Below are 22,491 nucleotides of genomic sequence, written 5' to 3'. Positions count from 1 at the left end.
TTCCAGCGACTCTAGAATCTGGTCAGCATGGCGTCTTACAATGCTCTCTCCAACGTCCACGGTATACATTAGAGGTCCTTGCCGTGTGCAGATCGTTCCTGGCTGCCATTTCTCTGTGCGGTAGTCCCGGGCCAAAACTGGTTGACCTATCTTAAAACTCCTGGTCGGCCTTTCATTCATATTCTGAAACTGCCTGTTCTCCACATCTCTTCTGATGTTTGGCTTAACCAAATCCAAGCGGCATTGTAGTCTTCGATTGAAGAACATCATGGCTGGAGTTTGGTTGGTAACCGCATGTGTCGCATTTCGGTAGGCAAACAAGAAGTTATCCACCTTGTGTTGTAGGGGTATGTCTTCATTACACATTGCCTTGATAGCCTTCTTGAATGTTTGAACGAACCCCTCGGCCAATCCATTGGTGGCTGGATGATATGGGGCGGATGTGTAATGCTTAACACCATTGTTCTTTAAGAACCTCCGGAACTCTTCAGACACAAACTGTGGTCCATTGTCGGAGCAAATCTGTTCAGGCAGCCCATTTCTGGCGAATATGGTTCGTAAGACTGTGATAGTTTTTTCTGTGGTGGTTGAGGACATTCTTATTACCTCTGGCCACTTTGTGCATCCACCGCAATTAAAAACATTGAGTCCATAAATGGACCAGCAAAATCAATGTGTACCCTTTGCCATGGAGATGAGGGCCACTCCCATGGATGTAGAGGGGCTTGTGGTGGGATGTTTTGGACCTTCTGGCATCCTGTACAGCTCTTGGTCATCTCTTCGATTTCTCTATCGATTCCCGGCCACCACACAAATGCTCTGGCTAAGTTCTTCATTTTTACTCCTCCCAGATGACCCTCATGAAGCTCATTGAGCACTCTATCCTTCAATTTGGGTGGAATTACTACTCTGGATCCACACATCAAGGTTCCTCTGCACACTGACAGCTGTTCTCTTCTCGGCGAGAATGCTGGCAACAGTGGTTCGCCATGTGCTGGCCATCCCTTCACCGTTAAATCATAGACCCTGGAGAGTGTCAGGTCATTTCGTGTTTCCTTTTCTATGTTTGCATTCATCACAGGTAGACATTCGACTGTGGTAGAGTGGAATATCTCCACAGGATCCACTGCAGGTGTTTCTTCTACCATCGGCAACGGTAGGCGCGACAATCCATCAGCATTCCCATGCTGTTTAGTTCCTTTGTACTCGATGTCATATTGGTGTGCCCCTAGGAAAAGGGACCACCTCTGTAGCCGTTGTGCTGTCATTATCGGGACGCCCTTCTGAGGGTTGAAAATGGAGACGAGGTTGATGATCAGTTAGTAGAGTAAACTTCTGACCGTGCAGGTAGTGATTGAACTTCTTCACCCCCCACACCAGGCTGAGGGCCTCTCTGTCAATCTGGGCGTAGTTACGCTCGGCTGAAGTTAACGAGCGTGACGCAAAAGCTATCGGCCTCTCTGAACCATCAAGGAATTTATGTGACAGTACCACTCCAATGCCGTAGGGAGACACATCACATGCCAGTCTTATCGGTAGTGATGGGTTGTAGTGAGCCAATACTTCTCTTGAAGTGATTAGGTCGTTACTCTTCTGAAAGGCCCGCTTACATTCACCGCTCCATTTCCATGCTACTCCAGTTTGTAGTAGGGCGTTCAGTGGGTGCAGAATTGTGGACAAATTCGGCAAAAACTTATGGTAGTAATTCACCAATCCGAGGAATGACCTTAGTTGCAACACATTTTCAGGCGCTGGAGCCTTAACTACCGCTTCAATTTTGTCAGGGGACTTATGTAACCCCTCTTCATCAATCACGTGGCCACAATACGATATCTGTTTCTTAAAAAACTCGCACTTGGGGCGATTGGCTCGTAGCCCATGTTCTCTTAGTCTAGTGAGCACCTGCTCTAGGTTGGCAAGGTGTTCACTGTCATCTTCACCTGTCACTAGGATGTCGTCTAAGTAACACTGAGTCCCCGGAATCCCTTGCAGGACTTGTTCCATCGCTCTTTGCCATATCGCCGGAGCTGATGCTACTCCGAATACCAGTCGATTATACTGGTAAAGACCTTTGTGAGTGTTTATCGTGAGATACTTCCTAGAGGATTCTTCAACCTCCATCTGCAAATATGCTTGTGCTAGGTCAATTTTTGTAAAACGCTTCCCTCCAGATAGTGAGGCGAAAATGTCTTCTATCCTTGGGAGAGGATACTGCACTGTGTGAAGGACTGGGTTCACCGTCACCTTGAAGTCTCCACAGATGCGAACCTTCCTTGGCTCCTCAGACTTATTGTTTAACGTTTTCTTCATGACAGGAACGATGGGTGTCGCCCACTCGCTCCAGTCTACCTTAGGTAACACGCCTGCATTCTCCAGATTCTCCAGCTCTGCCTTGACGGCTGGGCGAATTGCATACGGTACCGGTCTTGCTTTGAAAAACTTGGGGATTGCATTCTCTTCTATTTTTATCGAGGCGGTTACGCCTTTAAGAGTTCCCAGTTCTTGTTGAAATACCTCTTTGGCGTTAGCTAAGATTTTTGACAATCGTCCAGGTGTGACGTCATCATCCTTTTTACCAGCCACAGTCAGTGCCTGAATGGAGTGCCAGTCTAAACTTATCTTTCTGATCCATTCACGTCCCAATAACGGTGGTCCACCATCTTGCAGTATGTACAGATACAATTTCTGTATTTCCTTGCCGTTGTATTTGACAGGCACCCTTATTTTCCCTCTGGGGTATACTTTCTGCCCCGTATACGTCTTCAAGACAATGGATGTCTCTTTCAAGGGTATGTGTGAGAATAGCCGCTCGTAGTCTCGTCGACTCATGACGGTCAGGGCTGATCCTGTATCCAATTCCATTTTGACTTGGGACCCTGCTATCGTGAGGGTGACCCAAATGGTTCGGTGATCCTCTTTTGCGATTACGTTGTGAAGTTTGAGACAGCTTAGTCTCTTGTTCCCGGATTCACTATCGCTCTTCTGGTCTTCGGAACTACTGTCCGTCATCTTTTGTACTTTCCTGTACTGCTCCTTTGTAGCCTTTTTGTTGCCGTTAGTCTTCTTTCCAGACCTGCAAACTCGTGCAATGTGTCCCACCTTTCCACATTGCCTGCATATTTTGTCCTTGGACCAGCAGTCCTTCTGGTCATGGGTTGTTCTGCCGCAGCGATAACATTTTTCAAATCCCCGTGTCATTTCGTGGGTGCCGTATTCCTGTGGCTTTTGCTGTATTTCCCCAGCTCCCCTTGCTGCTGCTTCATACGATACTGCCAAGCTGAAAGCCTTTTCCAGCGTCAGCTCTCTTATGTTCATTAATAAATAGACATTCTTATTATGAACACAGCTAGTTTTTGCTAGTTACTTTATTGAGCACATGTGGACTAGGTACAGTATCTTTAGAGGCTTCCATCTTGACTGCTGCCTTGTGGGTAGCCTAGTGCCTCATGGGTAATGTAGTCTTAATACACATACAGCTGGGTAGTGTAGTCTTATACATACAGCTATATACAGCTCTACACAGCTCTACAGCTCCACCTAGTGTCCACTATAGAATGACATGTTATTGATCATTACATCCCCCTTTCTTTGAGGTTTAACAAAATCAATATCAATCAACTTTCAAGAAAACAATAAAGATAATATCAGTAACACTTCTGTTAGTGCTCTATAAACATAAACATTTTCAAAACAGTCAACACATTTTCAAAGCTTTACATTGTACTCAAAGATTAAGTCTATCAGGCTCTTTTACTTCACATGTGGATCTTCTCAACACGGGTAAGTCTGATGTGTCTTCATGAGATTGTTCTGGCGGTGAATGACGAGATGCAGTTGCGGCATTGTCATCAACCTGCTCTTGTATAGATCGAGGTCTCCTTGCGATCTTTGCTTGGAGAGGGTTTCAGTGTTTCCTTCACTCTTCATGCCATAACTCTCAATGTAGTCAATGCACTCTTGAAAAACTGCTGGCAGCTGGATCCCATCATACAGCATAGTCCTCTCAGCAGCCTCGGCTAATGGAACACCAAAGATTGGCCTGAGGGAAGAAGGAGTATCCACCAGAACTGCTTTCTGCTCTGGTGCAGGCTTCTTCTTTTTCTTTTTCTCTTTCCAGTGCTTAACAACATCTGCTGCGGTTATATCTTTGGTCTTTTTCTCCTTGTGTTTTTCCTCTTTGTGCTTTTCTTCCTTTGGCTTCTCTTTGACCTTAAAGTCTTTTTCTTTCTTCTTGGAGAAACTAGGCTTTTTGAAGACATGGGTACCCTTTGGCCTTTTCATCCTTGATGGGCTCTCTGCTTCATCACCTGAGTCATCTGGTCTGCTTATGGCACAGTTTATACGGTAGACTCTCTTGACCAGTTCTAAGTCTTCACAAGCTTTTTCACCTAGTATCGAATCAAGTCTTTCAGCCACAACAGAAAACATGAGATGATGCACTTTGTCTTTGACTGTCACTTTAAGTCTGCATACACCTAAGCTATCTATTTTCTGTCCATTATAGTCCTTCAGTAGTACTGACTTTTTCTGTATTTTGGGCTTTTCTTTCATATTGTTAATGTCACTCATACTGATTAAGTTTGCTTTTGCCCCAGTGTCTAGTTTCAAGGTAACTAATGCTCCATTTACCTGCAGTGGGATCATCCATTTGTCCTCTTTTACTGCATTAACTTTATGTTCAGCATTGTCCATTTCTGAGGGCTGCACATTTTCTGTATCCTTTTTGATATTGTCACATGACACCATTCCTACAAAAAATGTCTCACTTAAATCAGTGTCCTCAATTACATTAACTCGTTGCCCTTTCTTAGTTTGTACTTTTGAAAAGCATTGTTTGGCAAAGTGATTCTTTCCATTACACTTTGTGCACATTTTTCCTAACGCTGGGCATTGTCTTAACTGGTGTTTGTAACCACAGCGTTTACAATTAAAAATGTCATCCTCCGATTGCTTTTCATTTCTGTTCTGCCCATGTTTCTTCCCCTTATAGGACACAGCACCGACAGCAGCATTATCACTCATTTCAATCGCATCATTATTGATTTCACTGAAAGTCTTTGCGTGCTTTCGAGCTAGCTCGCTGGCTTGGCATATTTTCACCGCATTTTCCAAATTTAGTTCGGCTTCTCTCAACAGACGTTCCCTGGCTTTTTTATCATGAATACCAAACACAATCTGGTCACGAATCATGGATGCTTTGAGCTCAGAGAAATTACATGTCTGTGCTTTCAGTTTCAGATCAGTTATAAAGCTATCAAAAGTCTCATTTTGCTGCTGTGTCCGAGAACAGAAGATGTATCTTTCATAGGTCTCATTCTTTTTGGGAGAGCAATGTGCATCAAATTTTTTTTAGCACATCTTCTAATTTTTCTCTGTTCTCCTCTGGATTAAATACAAATGTATTAAATACCTCTATCGCCTGTGGGCCTGCAACCATAAGCAGCAACGCTATCTTCCTTGCGTCTGGCTTCATACCGAATCCGATGGCTGCAATGTAGAGTTCGAATTGTTGTTTAAAAGTCTGCCAATTGTAGTCGATTTTTCCTGTGAGTTTCAAATGCTCTGGTGGCTTCAAATTCTCCATGTCGCTTTTCACAATTTTTAGCAGATCTTCACCATCCTGGTACCATCTTATGTTCATTAATAAATAGACATTCTTATTATGAACACAGCTAGTTTTTGTTAGTTACTTTATTGAGCACATGTGGACTAGGTACAGTATCTGTAGAGGCTTCCATCTTGACTGCCTTGTGGGTAGCCTAGTGCCTCATGTGCTCAATAAAAGTGTCTAGCAAAAGCTGCTCTTTCTCTGAGAGTAACCTCTTCTGGGTTCCTTCACTCAGGAGTCCACAGACAAATTTGTCCCGTAGAGTGTCTGTCAGTCCTGCTCCGAACTGGCAGTGCTTTGATAGCTTGCGTAGTTCCGTAAGGTAATCAGCATTACTCTCATCTTTATGCTGATTTCTCCTGTGGAATTTAAATCTTTCTGCTATCAGCAGCGGTGTAGGATTTAGGTGTTCCTGTAGGATATCAACAATTTTGTTAAAACTCTTCGCCATCGGTTTGGCTGGAGTGATCAGGTTCCGCAATAGGCCGTACGTTCTTGCACCCATTAAGTTTAGTAGTACCGCTGCCTTTTTCTCATCGGCTACTTCATTTGCCTTACAATATACTTCGACTCTTTCCACATACGTGGTCCAGTCTTCTATTGCATTATCGAAGGCAGTGATATTGCCAGTCTTCGGCATCTTGGAAATCTAAGATGGCGCCTCCTGCGCTTTGCCTTCTTCCCCGATTGAAGAAAATGGCGCCTCCCGCGCTTTGCCTTCTTCCCCGCTGGATTAAGATGGCGCCTCCCGCGCTTTCTGTCTTCTCCGCTGCTGCTAGCGCTGTTGCTGGTGTTTTTATGCCTTGATGGCGACACCCTATGGTCTTCGTGCACTTCCCCCCCCGCGCTGCTGCACCGCCACTCTCCGCGGTCCCCGTGGCAAACTGCAGCTCCTTGCGGCTTTCTGCGCTTCTAATTTCTTTTATTTTCCCGTCGTCAGAGCAAACCCTCCGGGACACTTTCCTCCCTCTTCTCGGGTCTGTACGCTGCCCGGCTTCGTAGCACCGGCCGCGCCCTGTGTGCTCCACCCTCTCTCTCTCTCCTCTTCCCGACAACGCTGCTCGGCCCTGTTGAAAAGCCACCCGATCGAGCTCTAGCCCGCCGCAGCCCAGGAAGGATCAGTGTACTACCTGCCACCAGCCCGATTAGCTGGAACACCATAGACAGGATAACCAAGCCCCGCTCTCGACAGCCTCTCCTGCAGATCTTCAACTCCGATGAATCAGAGGCGGTTGTCCACGGTCGACGCCCGTTTCTTCTTTTTGTTTTTTTTTTCTTCCTTCTGGCCTCGACCTCCAACAACTTCGCTTCAGGGATGGATCCCCATGAGGTGGTGCAGAACTGTAGGTAAGTTCGGATCTGCTCGTCGCCAGTATTATGTCCGTGTGTAATTGAGACACGGACTGCAGGAGTAGGTTACAACAGGTGTTTGCTGAGTGGAGACAAAACTGGAACTACTATGCAAAGTTACTATACAGGCTTATATACAGGGGTGGTCATTACTGGTACTGCAGTATACAGGGGCTGTAGAATATAGTTCCTTCTGCAAAGTACATACACTACATTACCTCTACAAAGGGTGCTGTCTGTATGCCTGATGATAAAGTCCCCTATGAGGATTGCACACTGCCTTTTGCTCTTCCTTGGCTGTTCACCGAATGATGTCCTCTTGGACTTCGCAGCCTTCCCCTTACCTTTTCCAGTATGATGACCTGAGCATTGAGGTTGATCAGTGTCACTGGTGCAGACCTCACTGCCTGTTGTGTCCTCCAAATCACAAAACGGGGTAGCACAAGAGATGTTATTTTCACAGGAACAGCGTATTTTAAATGTGTCGGTTTTTTTCTGCCAATTGCAAAGGGAGTAAACCTCATCAGATGCACGATCTAGATTAGTTTACTTTTTTGAAAACTGGAATAATGCCTCCGCTCCCACACATTAAAATACTATCCTTTCTTCTCACTCCTGACTGATGGCATTGCCGCTGTTCTCTAATTAAGATAGAGTGGGGTGAATTTTTTTTGGTAGATTCAGCCAGATCCTAATTGCCACAAGTCCACAGTGCAAGATTACCTCACGTTAACTAAATGCACCTGGAGTTGTAGTAGGGCACTACAATTGGCCTCTGTGGGTTAGAACACTTTACACTTGTCTGTATTAAGTTTCACCTGCCATTGATCTGCCCACTTACATATTTTGTCTAACTCATTTTGACCAGATCATATTGAGCTTCTGAATCTGTCATTATTACAGACCTAGAAGTCACTTCACAGAGGTTATTCAGCTTATCGTGCCTATAATCTAATTTTCCTGCCCTTTCCCTGTATTCTTTTATATTCTTCCTTTACAAATACTTAACCAATTCCCTTCTAAATGATGCTATAGCCTATGACTAAGACTACAAAATATTGACTGAGCCTTAAAAATGTGCGTTCATAAGGTAAATATTTGTGAAAATCAGTGTCTGTTAGATTTCTTGGTGACGCACATTGTTTTTTTTTAAAGTCTCTCTCAAATTTTGAGCACATTTAACGATTTCAAAAGTGTAACGTTGTTATCTAAAGTTAAGGTAGCTGTAGGTTTAGAGGTTTATTGTGTTATCCAGTTTAAGGTTTTGGATTCTGTTAGAGATGATTTGCCATCTTGTGGTGAATTTAAAGAATTGCAGCAGAATAAAGGCTTTTGCTGCTGAAGCATGTTACACTCCCAGTCAAACTTCTGTCATGACTTTTTTTCATGTAACTTTATTTTACTGTTGATGAGTTGTGCATTAATTTACATGTTTTTGGTAGAATCCAGCATAATGGAGTACATGCTATTTTATTGCAAACAGTTCCTTCTCCTCAGGCACTGTCCCCTCTCTCTCATCACCCCCTTCCTGTTAAAAATAAACGCCTTGACCCCTCTATATCCTTGAAAATTACCACCCCATCTCCAAGCTCCCTTTCCTCTCCAAAAGTTCTTGAACATGTTGTTACCTTCCGAAGTCATGCCCATCTTTCCGGTAACTCCTTGTTTAAATCTCCCCAATCAGGATTCAGCTCCTGTCACAGCACTGAAATGGCCCTAATCAAAGTCACAATTGACATCCTCTGTAACTGTAATCATGGTGCATTAAACCTCCTCGACTAACTTGACCTCTCTTCAGCATTTGAAACAGTTGATCACACAATCCTCCGCCAACGCCTCTCCTCTGTTGTCCAGCTGAGTGCAACTGCGCTTGGTTCCACTCTTACCTATCCAATCATAACCAAAGCATCTCCAGCAATGGCCTCTTTTATAGCACCTGCATAATCACTTCTTGAGTCTCCAACCAAGGATCTATCCTTTGACACCTCTTCCTCATCTACATGCTTCCCCTTAGCAACATTATCCAAAGACATGGGGCCAGTTTCCACATGTGCAGTACTAACACTGAACTCTATCTCTCCACCACCACTCTTGATCCTCCACCACCTCTGTGCTGTCAGATTGCTTGTCTGATTTTCAGTTTTAGGTGCGCCACAATTTTCTCTAGCTAAACATGGGGAAGACTGAACCATCGCCCTTAGGCTCCGGTAGAAACTCCATCTACTCCATCCCCCTTTCCAGTGACTGTCTCAGGCTGAACTCTAGCGTCCCATTCGACTCTGAGCTGAGCTTCCGATCCCATATCCTTTCCATCGCATAGATCGCCTATATTCACCTCTGTATAATTACCCGCCTCCACCCCTGCCTTGGCCCATCTGCAGTTAAAACCCTCATCCATGTCTTTGTTACCTCCAGGTTTAACTGTTCCAATAGTCTTCTGGCCAGCCGTCCATCTTCCATTGCTGTGAACATCAGCGCATCCAACACTCTGCTACCTGTATCTTAACCCACACCAAGTCCTGTTCAGCCATCATACCTGTCCTTGCTGAACTGCATTTGCTCCTGGTTCTCCCATGCCTCCAATTTAAAATTAGCATTCTTGTGTTTAAATCCCTCCGTGACCTTGCCCCTCCTTCTCTCGCTAACCTCCTCCAGCTGTATGATACCCCAGAACTCTCCATTTCTCCGAGTCTGGCTTCTCTTCCCCATTTTGGCAACAGTCTCTTCAGCTGTCTAGGTCCAAGCTCTGGAACTCCTTCTAAACCCCTCTGCCTCTCCTCCTTTAAGACACGCCTTAACAATCACCTCTTTCACCAAACTTTGGCCACCTCTCCTAATATCTCCTTCTTTATCACGACGTTCACTTGTGCCTGATTATGCCTCTATGAAATGTCTTGGGACGTTTCTACATTAAAGGTGCTATGTAAATGCAATTTGTTGTTCTATAGCTTACACGGAACATGGCGGTACATGCACTAAAAGTTCTGTACAGCTACACAGGTCTTCATATTTGGGTAGAGTTGCTATTTGGCAGGATCATGGTTTTGATAAAAGTATGTTTTGGAGCAGGATTAGGCATATTTGTGATGCTTACATAGTAGAATAGTCCATGGACACTTTGGCCTAGGCTTTCCCCTCACTCCCATCATTTTTTGGCAAAATTGTGGTGGCGAACTACTTGAGGACGAGCTCTGTCTCCCTGTTTCCAGGGGTGGGTCCCGTAATGCCAGATTTTGTGGACTGGCATATGCCAATTTGATGTATGTGAAGAAAACACTGCCTTCTCCGTGTTTCCCACATTTGCCCAGGGACTACTTTTTTAAGCCCTGGCATCCAGTGTCCAAAGATTGACAAAGTGTGCCTTGGGGCTTCAAGAGAAAGGTGGCGGGGGGGGCGGGGATGCTGCTGTGCAAGTGCTTTCAAAGCATGGCAATGCTCAAGCCCCAGCATCAAAATCAACATTTTCAGGGTCAAGAAAATGACTTCCTGGCAGATGACTCTGTGTAGGAACTGATGAAATATATTATTACATGTACTTTTTGGAAAAAAAAACAATATAGACCATTATACTGAGTTCTATCATTCTAGTGTGAATTGTTTTTCAGATTTATTTCCCAGATACTTGCTATCCATGAAAGTTTAGTTAACTGTCATAGTACTAGTGTAGAGTGAGACCTTTAGTTCCTTCTCACTGGGTTTCCATGTTATACAGAAGAAGAATAACATAGCATTAAGATTCCGTTTGAAATGCCATTTTATGTCTGTTCCTGTTCTAATTATACACAATCCTTGATGGTTTACATTAACAAACATGCGCTTATTTATAATATAGTCCATATTTATAAATGTTGACCGTGTTGTTGAACTTGATGAAATTAGGTAGGGTTCATTAATGTCTTGTGCTTGATGTTCTTTTAGACTTCAGAGACCAAGTGGTTAACCCCAGAAGAAAGAGAACAACTTCTACCAGAATTAAAAGCAGCTGGGTGGGAAGATGTTGAAGACAGAGATGCACTTTTTAAAGAATTTTCATTCAAGAATTTTAACCAGGTACAGTATTTTGTAATCCAGTAATAGTTACCATGGCTAGGCAGTAATCCTCTCAACAAATCTTTGTTTTCTCTCCTCAGTATATAACCCATGTCCTAAGCTAGGGGAAGAGTTCTGACGAAAGGTCATCGACCTGAAATGTTAACTCTGTTTCTCTCTCCAGACTGACCTGCTGAGTATTAACAGCATTTTCTGTTTTTATTTCATAAGCTAGGGGTGTGTGATTAACTGGGTTTGGTGAGTATCTATAAAGCCCTTGTGAATTGTTCAATAATAATTGGAATAAAAAAATGAATATTGAAAGGATGTGGGACTGAAATACATTCTGATAATTTTAGTGAAAAAGTGTGAAAACAAAGCAAGAGTACTTGATTTGTATTTGTGGTAACATCTGATAGGAGGAATTTCACCCCACAAGTTCTTTGTAGCTGAGGGACTTGGTGTCATAGTTGGTTAGAGCCCTGGGGGGAAAAATTCGGTATCGCCCCATTTGGGGTGCCATTATCGGCCGTGCGCAAAGTTTAGCGCCTGGCGCTAATTATCGCCTCCGACAGCAAACTTGGCTTTTATCGCCCCTGGAGGTGATTGGAGTGCTAAATCAGGTGCTTCACACCTGTCTTAAGGCGCAAAAGCCGAGGAACGAGGCGCTACCTCAGAGCGCTGGCGAAGCAAGGAAATACAAATCAAAATAAACCTGCAAAGTGCTGCTCAGTACTCAAAACTCCAACACACAGCGTTGAATCTCTCCAGAAGTCTCGCTCTCTCTCTCTCTCTCTCTCTCTCTCTCAGAATGCGTAGTGCAAAAATATCACCAACAAAAAAAGGCAGGAAGCGGTCGCCTTTAAATAGCGCTCCCCTAGTCCCTTTCTGACAGCATAACGCTCCCCTCAACCTGTCGTTGCTAGCGGCAGGCGGTAAGGCAGGGGGCGCCACTCAATATCCGGTCCAGGGCGCTAATGGGGCGTTGCGCACTCGACTGACGTCACAATCTGCCGGCGCAGGAGATCGTGGCGATAGTGTTTAGCGCCGCCGCAAAATGTCTAGTTAAGTTTGCGAGCGGCGCAAACATCACCGCGCCTGGGCGCCAGTTGCTTTGCGCCCCATTAGCACCCTCTTAAGGCGCTAACAGGAGGCGCAAACAACTGAATTTTTCCCCCCTGTTCTTTCACCTCTAGTATCTGGATTTAAAATCAGCCCAGACCAATGGGATGAAAATCTCCTGTCATTGGGTTTCCTGGTGGCTCAGTTGAGCCATACAGACTAGTAATGCCCCAGGTTTGATCCTCGGTCTGTTCTGAGTTAGCTAATCTCAACTGGTGCTACAGCCAGCGTTGATGTTCCTGTGATGGGAGGGGACAAATGCGCCCAGGTTCCTGCTTCTGATTCCTGTTGGAACACACATGTATGTAAATATCTGGCCAAAGGAGATGAGCTCAGTTATAATGACCCCAAAGTGATTGAAATGAGCTAATGGTTTAGGTTCTCGCATGAAGAGTGGGCAAGATATTAGAGGGTTGTTTTCATCCTGCATGAAATGTTGGTACCTTCAAACAAAATTGGATTTAAAAAAAGTCTCCTGTCTCCGCTAGTTGTGAGCATCATTAGTGAAATGGATTTGGAGAAGTCTTAACTCAGCTGTCATGTGGCATATATGATAAAAATGTCTCTAATTTGGCACTAATTAGCAGCATCACGCAGATTGATATTGGCCACTCAAGAAAGCGAATTCTTGTTCCTGGACTCAGTACATTCCAAAGTCGCACAGGTCAGTAGACTGAATGAAGATGGACTTCTCCATGGTAGGGTACACCCTCTGCAACATTGCAGAATGACGTGACCAGGCTGTTGGTCCTGTACAACTGGAGCTGCAGCACAAAGAGTTTTTGCACTTAAGACCGATTTCCATGTTTTATACGAGGAACGAAAGTGTTACTTTAGCTTTACCTCAACATTCTGAACCTAATAAGTGTAATGGCAAAATGTAAAAATCTCCAGTGGGGGTGGGGGGCACTGTGTTGGAGTCACATGGCATGCATCATATTTCACGCCTCCTCATGGACACAAAACAAAAAAACATACAAACTGTCCGGCAATCACATTAATAGACAGATTCCTATTTTAGGAACCATGAATGCTCTTTTAATGTGAACAAAGAGGCTGATTAAATAAATATATACCTGTATTTCTCATTTTTGCAAAGTAAAATTCAGTTTTTAACATTGTTAGGACAGATTTAATAAAATGTAACCCGAGAATTACTTTTTTTTCTGAAGTATGCCATGGGGAGATTAACAAAAGTTAATTTCAAGTTTTTGCTTCAAATTACTTTGCACTAAAGCTTTGCAAACTAAAATGAAGACTGTAACTTGCAAGCATCTGAAGACTGATAACTGCAATCGTCTGTAAACTCGGGAGTTTTGGGCAGTTGTTAGCATTGTGTAGCACTAAAGTAAATGAGGTGAGAAGTTGCATGCAGCATCATAACCAGGAGCCAAATTGCATGAATCCCGATACAGAAAAAAATGAAGTCAGCGGCACTCCATAATGTAAGGAAAAAGGAGGCAGCCAGAGGTGAGTGAGGTTTTAAATTATGCTGGAATTGAATTATTGGATTGGACAAATTCACGCATTCCAGTAAGTTAATTCCACCAACGTCTCACTCACCTCTGCCATATCTCTGGCTGCCTCCTTGTTCCCCACACAAGGAGTGCTGTTGACTTATTCATTTTTGCTGGGATTTGTAAATTTTATACTGTTTGCTACCTTTCTCCTCCATTTCTTGGATCCTGTGGAAATTTTTGTGGCCACCTGCGACTCCTAATTTTAGTAACCCCACAGTCTGACTTAAATTTTAAACTACTGATATTAATTTTCGGGCATGCACCACATGCTACACCCAGCTATGTCTATTCTGCTACTCAAATTTCAGTGCTGTGGACTAACACCCTTTCACTAGTGAATAATATGCAGACCATAAAATTACTTCAGTAGTCTACTGTTGGGGTACTGTTGTTCTCTGTGTGTAGGTATGCCTGATATATTGGGCCACATTTTCCGATCGGATGCTTCCTGCGTGCGGATGCCTCCGATCTGGAAATATCTATGCACTTACCTGCTGGCTCCGTAGGTCCCGAGACTTGCGATCCTGGGCCTCTCCTGGTCCGCCTGCGCAGAGGCCCAGGTATCCCAGGGGCACAGGCGGTTCGTAAGTGTCCCTGGGATCATGTGGGCCATGGGGAACCAATCAAAGAAGGGAATCCCCCTCCACACTTTTGACAGGTCTCTCTGCATAGACCTGTCAAAAGTATGAATGGGGATCACTTAAAAAAGTTAAACATTAAATATATTTTTTTTAAATCACGTATTTAAAATTAACTAAAATTACATTAAATTAAATATTTTAAACAAACATTTAATTTTTTGAAGAAAATCATTTGTTTTTTACAGGGCTAAAAATAAACTTTTTAAAAAGTATTTTTAAATTATAAATGAGTGGGGAATAAAAATTATTTTCATTTTTTTAGCAGGCTAAATTCGGTTAGAAACATAGAAACATAGAAGATAGGAGCAGGAGTAGGCCATTCGGCCCCTCGAGCCTGCTCCGCCATTCAATGCGATCATGGCTGATCATCCAAATTCAGTACCCTGTCCCTGCTTTCTCCCCATATCCCTTGATCCCTTTAGCCTTAAGAAATATATCTAACTCCTTCTTGAATATATTTAATGAATTGGCCTCTACTGCCTTCTGTGGTAGAGAATTCCACAGGTTCACCACTCTATGGGTGAAGAAATTCCTCCTCATCTCAGTCCTAAATGGCTTACCCCTTATCCTTAGACTGTGACCCCTGGTTCTGGACTCCCTGACCATTGGGAACATCCTTCCTGCATCTAGTCTGTCCAGTCCTGTCAGAATTTTATAAGTTTCAATGAGATCCCCTCTCATTCTTCTAAACTCCAGCGAGTATAAGCCCAATCGACCCACTCTCTCCTCATACGTCATTCCTGCCATCCCAGGTATCAGCCTGGTGAATCTTCGCTGATCTCCTTCCATGGCAAGAACATCCTTCCTCAGATAAGGCGACCAAAACTGCACACAATACTCAAGATGTGGTCTCACCAAGGCCCTAAGAGGGCGCTTATGGGGCGCAAATTAACTAGCGCCTGGGCGCGGCACTGCTAATGCCGCCCGCAAAATTCAGCAGGAGGTTAGAGGCGGCGCTAACCGTTTGCGCCGCCGGCGATGACGTCATTGCTGTGTGCAGTGCCCCGCTTGCGTCCCGGCTGTAATATTGGGTGGCGCCCCCCAACTTACCTCCGGACGCTATGTCCACCGGGATCAAGGGGGCCTACCCGCGCCGGGGTGGCGCTAGTTAAATGGGAGGTGGCAGGCGGCCATTTTTGTTGCTGGCTGCCTGCCAGCACCTGCCCCCGTTGCTGTCCCCGACCCTGATGAAGCCTCCCCGCAGGGTGCCGGCTGCTCTCCGTGAGCCCGGCACTCCTCTTGAGTGCTGGGATCGTTTGCCGGCACTCCGATCCCTGGTGGCCCAGCTGGGCACCAGGACGCGCTGCACCAGGCTCCTCCCCTTTAAGAAGGGGAGGAAGGCCCGCAGTACCGCGGCACAACATGCCGCAGCGCCGTGCTTTTGGCTCGCAGAGCCCCAAGGGAGATGTGGGGTGCTTCCAGTAGCGCCCCTCCTCCCCCTCGGGGTGCTACCTGGGAAAATAGGCCACGGGGGTGCTAACTGTTTTGGGGCGCTAAAATTGGGGTGCTACTGAATTTTTACCCCTTAATCTCTTATGCTGGTAAAAGCAGGCCTTATGCCTGCTTTTACCAGGCGTAAGATTTTTAAAGGTTTACAGCAGGCAGAGGTTGTGCAGAAAGCTGAACTCTCCACCTGCAGAGGCCCTTCTCCCGGGCAGACGGAAGCGCTGGGTTTTAGTGCATGCGCTTTGCATGCCTGAAACCGGCACTTGCGAGGCCCCTACGGGTGCGTATGCACCCGTGGGGGTCGGAATATCCGGCCCATTATGTTCTACCAACAGACCTTCATTGAAATCTATTAAGATTCTTTGAGATAAAGCAGATAATTGGCGAATAGGTTCAGAATATGCTGGAGCTCTTTTTTTAAAAAACCTTCTCACAGTCAACCCCTAATGGTAATGCTAATTATCCCATAAGGGGCTCTTTTCAGTGTCAAAATGACTGTTCTACATGGGTTCAAGCAAGCTATGCAGGGGGACCAATAAGGTGATTGGATAAAGTTTTATCTATTGGTCCTTGCGCGAGAACATCACATCTCCATCACTGATAAGGCCATCAATCTGAGGGAGAGTTGGACATTTTGCAAGCATGGGTCTTTCAAAAGGATCAGTGTTCTTGGGTTTTTATTCCCCATGGCAAATTGTTTCAGGTTTTTGTGATGGGAAATAAATATCTGAGGCTTGCAGGAAACTGCTGTGAATATCATAAATATAACTTTAGCCACTGGAGTAGAAACCTTGCTATATGTTGATGATGTCAGTGAATAAAAGCCAAAGCTGTACATCTGTGGAATGCATTCGTTTACTAATGCTGTGAAACGAATCTGAGAACTTGTCATTTGTTTAATCTCCACCTGCGCATGTGGCAAGAAAGAACATGCATTTATATATTGCCTTATTATCCTAAAATGCTTCACAGCAATGAATGACTTTTGAACTGTAGTCACTGTTGCATATGCAAGCATGATATACAATTTGCAAGGTCCCATAAACAGCATTAGTTCTAGAATCACAGGCAGTGCACTCCCCGCATACACTGTTTAAGCATACCTATTGACTGAGGATTGAAATTGATGGGGATGGTTGTAGTCCAGACCCGCCTTTCTCCCCAAACAAGGATAGTGTGAGTCAAAAAGACTCGAGCAACCTATACAGAGGAACAAGTATGGTGGTGGGATAAGTTTGCCTATTGGTTCTTCTACCAGAACACCACAGTGGGGATAATCATTGGTATCATCAGTAGTCTTCCTCCAATGACCAGTGAATACATGCCAATGTGGTGGTGCTGAATGATACAGAGCTGGAAGGGCCGGGTTTGAGCCTTGGCCTGTGTTGTTTTAGTTGGGATAGCAGAAGTGTGCTGCAAGTGACTTTGATTTTTCCTAACCCCAAATGCATGAGTTTTGCCCTGATTGCTATTTAGTAACTTCTGCTTAAAATGTATCTACATGGACATCAGTGAATTGTCTGCTGTCCATCATACAGTTGAATAGCTGCCTGGGTGAGATACCAGAGGCTGTTACTGCCTGTTGAATTACTGACTTCAGAATAGTGAGAAACGAAAAGGAATATTACTATGTAAGCCTTATTGTTAGAGATTTTCATTTTGTCTTGTTCATAGCTCAAAGGATCAGCATGGCTACATTACGATAGGAAACCAGACCATGAGGCTCTCATTTTAGACAAATTTGGTCTTGGCAAGTGAATCTTTTGCTAATTATCAAAGGCTGGGTGGTGATTGGTTGCAGGTGTAACCCACATGAATGGTATTTGACCCCTCACGGTAAGCTAAATAAATTCACTAATTTTAATCAAGGTTTGGTTCAATTATACAGACTAATAATAAAAAATCTGATCAACTTTATTTGCAGGACACCCTATACGAAGTGTTTTGTCTATGTTGGGTTCTATTTTAAAAATTTGACATTTAAAAAAAAAACCTGAAGTTGTTTGTAAATCTCCTTGCTGATGGAGTATTATTGAGATCTGTTTTGGGATTCAGCACTCTCTTGTTTACAGTCCGGTTTCTTTTTGAAGTCATAATCCCATTTTAACCTTTCACTTTGCCACTCTCCCTGCACAGATATTTTCAGTGCACTGCGTAGGCGAGGGCAATGTTGTTTCAGTGTCTGTTGAATCTGGGCTGACTCTTGTACCAGCTCGCAAGCCAAATAGGATGTGTAGGCAAGAGTTCTTTACATTGTTTGCCACACGATTGCTTTTTTTTTGTCTATTTTAACTAAGTAAAGCAAAGTCATATTCTCTTGAAGTTTGTTTAAGTTTGAGGTTAGTAGTCTTGTTCATGGACAGTTCCACCTCCCTAAAGTCAAAGCAGCTTCATGCTGACTTGGACCTTGAAATTACACTGTTGAGAAAATTAGCGTGAAATTGTGTAACATGTTTATCTGAAATTCTTCTCTACTGGAGATGTTAACCCCTTTAAAATAAAAGGGTTAACACCTGGGATAAATAGCAGAGAAATAAAATTAAGCGTGCTATTTCAAGGCCTTGTGTTTTTTTGAACTTTTGAAATTGACAATTACATTATTTGTGCTTTAGCCTGCACAAACAAAGCAACATAGCTGTCATAAATTATAATATATAGTGGGTAATTGTCTCTGAGCTCATGTATAGAGACTCTGGGTACAAATCCGTGTCCTGTCGCTCCATGCTCCAGTACATTGTACAGGAAGGGGAGGCAGGTTGACCTTTGAGTTGGAAGTCCTTTATCAAAGCACAGCACTGATGGGGTCAGAGTCCGTGATGTAGGCCTGTTCTTCTGGTGGATCTGTCGTGTTTCACTTGCATTTTCTGTTTTAATTTCATATTTGCTGCTTCTGTTTTTTTCCCCTTTTTCCTTCTTTTCTCTCTCTTGTTTGTGTGGATCTCTAAGACGTCACTTCAACCTTCACTTGTTTGTCATTTCTTTACCTCACCACCACCATCTTTTATATCAGCTATTATCTATTAAGCAGTTTGCAGGTTATTTAACCCATCCCCCCACCTGTGATTGGTGGATCTGTTGGCTCTCTCCCACCCCTTCTCGCCTTTATTCTCTTCAGTTTTTACAACCTTACTAAAATGCCTCTCTAACTTTTAGGCCTAGAAATTCAGTTGCGTTTGCGCCCACTTATTGGCTATAAAGTGGTTTGCGCCTGAAGTTTTTTATCGCCCGAAATTCAGATGGACCCTAACATCGGCGTTAGCTGGTAGCGCCGCGCCGGCACCGATGACGTCATCGGTGTGCGCAGCGCCCCGGTTGCAATGCTATTCCGGCCCGATGGCCAAATTCAGTTGCGGCCGCCTCGCCCGTGGCAGCTGCAAACAGCGTTTGTGAAACGGGGTCTTGCAGCTCCGAAAGGCCGGCACATAAAGGCGGAGCGGCGGCCGGCCGCTTTCCCGGCGGCCGCCTGCCCGCACCTCCCTCCCCGGACTCCTGCACCACCCCCCCGCGGCATTGATGTCTGAGTCCCGCAAGCCCGGCACTTCTCCATGGTGCCGGGCTCATTTGCCGGGGGAATCCACCGGCGATCTGACGGCTGCAGGCAGCTCCTCCTTAAGAGAAGGAGGAGGCCTGCAGTACCCCAGCCTGCCGCACCGCATCGGGTGCCGCAGCGGGAGCTGGACGCCTGAAAGTGACATTCATCGCCCCTAGCGAGGCAGCCAAACCCTGCAATAGCGCCCGCCGCCGTCTTGGCCCGTCGCAACTGAATTTTAGGCGGGCGCTACGGGAATCCTGGTGAGCGCAAAATTTTGGGCGCAAAAGACCTGGCGGGGCCATACCGAATTTCTAGGCCTTAGTCTTCAGCTCTGATGAAGGGTACATAGTTGAAACGTCATAGCCTGTCCTACCTCGTGATATCATTTAAAAAAAATTCATTTATGGGATGTGGGCGTCGCTGGCAAAGCCAGCATTTATTGCCCATCCCTAATTGCCCTTGAGAAAGTGGCGGTGAGCCGCCTTCTTGAACCGCTGCAGTCCGTGTGTTGAAGGTACTCCCACAGTGCTGTTAGGGAGGGAGTTCCAGGATTTTGACCCAGCGATGATGAAGGAACGATGATGTACTTCTAAATCAGGATGGTGTGTGACTTGGAGGGGAACTTGGAGGTGGTGGTGTTCCCATGCGCCTGCTGCCCTTGTCCTTCTGGGTCTGATGGCCTAGCACACTGCTCTTCTATGAGCTAATGTCCAGTTGAGGGTTTTTTTCTTGAGGTGGAATAATTTTAACCTGTGAGATTCATTTTCGGATTAGGACCTATGGCAGAAACTCTGTTTGCTACTGTCCTGGACAGGGAGCGAGGTGACTTTGGATCACAGTATAATGTAACTATTTATCTACATTTATTTGGTCTGTAATAGTAATTGTTATATTAAAGAACTGTCTTGAAAGCTTTCCTTTGTGCACAGAATATAAAGTAAAAAATTGTAATAATGATTTTTGCCAAATCTCAAACTTTTCTAAATTAGTTCACACAAACTTTAAATTCTCTTTTCTTCCCCTCTCCCAAAGTGGTCACACATGCCGGGGTTTTATTTATTTGTTCGCAGGATGTGGGCGTCGCTGGCAAGGCCAGCATTTATTGCCCATCCCTAATTGCCCTTGAGAAGGTGGTGGTGAGCTGCCTTCTTGAACCGCTGCAGTCCGTGTGGTGAAGGTACTCCCACAGTGCTGACTTTGTCGTAGCGGTTTGATACAACTGAGTGGCTTGCTAGGCCATTTCAGAGGGCAGTTCAGAGTCAACCACATTGCTGTGGGTCTGGAGTCACATACAGGCCAGACCAGGTAAGGACAGCAGGTTTCCTTCCCTAAAGGACATTAATGAACTAGCTGGGTTTTTACGACAATCTGCTAGTTTCATATGGATACTTTTTAATTCCAGATTTATTTAATTAACTGAATTTAAATTCCACAGCTGCCGTGGTGGGATTTGAACTCACATCTCTGGATTATTAGTCCAGGCCTCTGGATTACTAGTCCAGTAACATAACCACAATGCTACCGTACACCTCTGTAGATGCCTGCAGCTGAGGATATCACATGGTAGATGCCTGCATCTATCCAGTACCTTTCCCAAATGGCGATTCTTTTGTGAAGATAGTGATTAGGGACTGAATATTTGGCTGGGATATGATGGAGAAGCAGAGCCTCATCCTGTCTCTTGCCGTTCATGCATGCATGTTTTCTATCAAGAGGTCACTAAGCAATCAAGGGCAGGAACCAACGCTGTTCTTTTACCCTTCAGTCTCTCTAGCTTAGGATACTGAGGTCTATTGTAGTGTCCCCACGGCCTGCTCGTCCAGCTGAAGCACCTCTTCTGAGGTTACAGCACCATCTGTATTGGTGAACCTGATTCACAGCCTGTGAATTACTGGGACTGAAGCCAAGAGATGGAAAAGGGCAGAGGCGGCAATATTGAAGTCAGACCAGAGTAGTGTAAACTTGGGTATGTTGGGAATGAAAGATAGAACAGTGACTGGGACACGCTTGGAAGAAGACATTTAAAAAGAGATGAATATGGCAAAGAGTGTAGATCGAACCTGCAGAGGCAGGCTGTTGTTTAGACTGGAGCTGGTCCAGCTGGTTTTAATCAATCTGTCTGAAACCTTTGTAAAAAAAAAAAGTCAATATCCAAACATGTCTTTTTTTTTAAAGATTTTATTTTCTAAACGTTGTCTCAATTTCTAAAAGTTATTTTAGGTTGATTGTGTGTCTGCAGTGGTGTCCACCATTAGACATGGCTTGCTGGTTTGTTCAATTTAAAATGGAGTACTGATGATGCTGACATACTTCCTGTATTTCAGCATGCGATTGCTGCCAGGTGCTGCATTAACTGGAAGTGGGGTAAATGAGGGTACAGTACTGTATATCATTCGATAAGTGTTTGAGCAAACCATACCCAATAGTGTTCATAAATGTAGATTGCATCTGAGCACTGCAGGGTTTTTTCTAAAACATGATTTGATTGTGTTTCAGTTTCTTTTCTTTTAAACTAGCAGCATGGAGTATTCCATTAAATTTAAAGGCATCCTCAAGCCAGAGAGCAATGTCTGTTATTTTACCAATACAATAAGATTTTAAAGAGTGTTTTAGTGGAAACCTATCTCCAACTATGGTATTAAGTTATTAAATGCATTCCAGGGGTAACATGAGATGATGTTACTTGTCTCTATGCACCATATGTACTTTATGATGAATTTTCCACATGGAGTCTTTGGTATCGTACTGTCTTAAATTAAGTTACAGCTGTTCTCGACATGGAATCATATCAAATGTTGTTTTATCTGTTAAATCAGTTTGTAAAACTAGTTACCTATCTAGCTCTTTCATCATTGAATTGTTTCATGGGTGGTGAGAGAATAACGTTTTAATCTCATCTATAAAGTAATGGTACTTTTCTTTGCAAATTATAAATCCCTACTGAGTTACCGTAACTCTTTGAGGTACAAATCTGTAATAAGGTTTGAATGAACTTCGTTCCAGCAATTTCTGTGTGAAAGATTATTCCTTATTTTATTTTTTCTCTGCATAATGGGAATGTCAGCAACTCTGGTTAGGGTTCCTATTCATGAATGGTTCCTTGTAATGCCGGCTGGAAAGTGCATCTGTGAGCAAAGCTGAGCACAGGACCAGACTGGTAGCCTACTGAAGTTTGTACATCAAGAATGGCCACTTGAGTGAGGCAATACTGTACCCTAGTGTGAATTGATGCCTTCAGGTGAG

At 44.3% G+C, this 22,491-nt stretch overlaps 1 protein-coding gene across 4 annotated transcripts in view; it reads left to right on the top strand.

Annotated features, from left to right (window-relative positions):
• The window catches only part of LOC147114074 (pterin-4-alpha-carbinolamine dehydratase 2-like), a 65,733-nt gene that overhangs the window by 27,329 nt on the left and 15,913 nt on the right, over positions 1-22,491 (top strand). For all 4 annotated transcript variants that reach the window (XM_085995654.1, XM_085995653.1, XM_085995655.1 and 1 more), the window contains one exon: positions 10,877-11,008. In XM_085995654.1, coding sequence (XP_085851780.1) covers positions 10,877-11,008 — 132 coding nt within the window. The remainder of the gene's footprint in view (positions 1-10,876; positions 11,009-22,491) is intronic.

The sequence above is a fragment of the Somniosus microcephalus genome, chromosome 8 (assembly GCF_052327205.1).
Source record: "Somniosus microcephalus isolate GS21.2 chromosome 8, FLI_Smic_1.0, whole genome shotgun sequence".
In the NCBI taxonomy this organism is placed as follows: Eukaryota; Metazoa; Chordata; class Chondrichthyes; order Squaliformes; family Somniosidae; genus Somniosus; species Somniosus microcephalus.
This window is presented reverse-complemented; position numbering and strand designations above follow the sequence as displayed.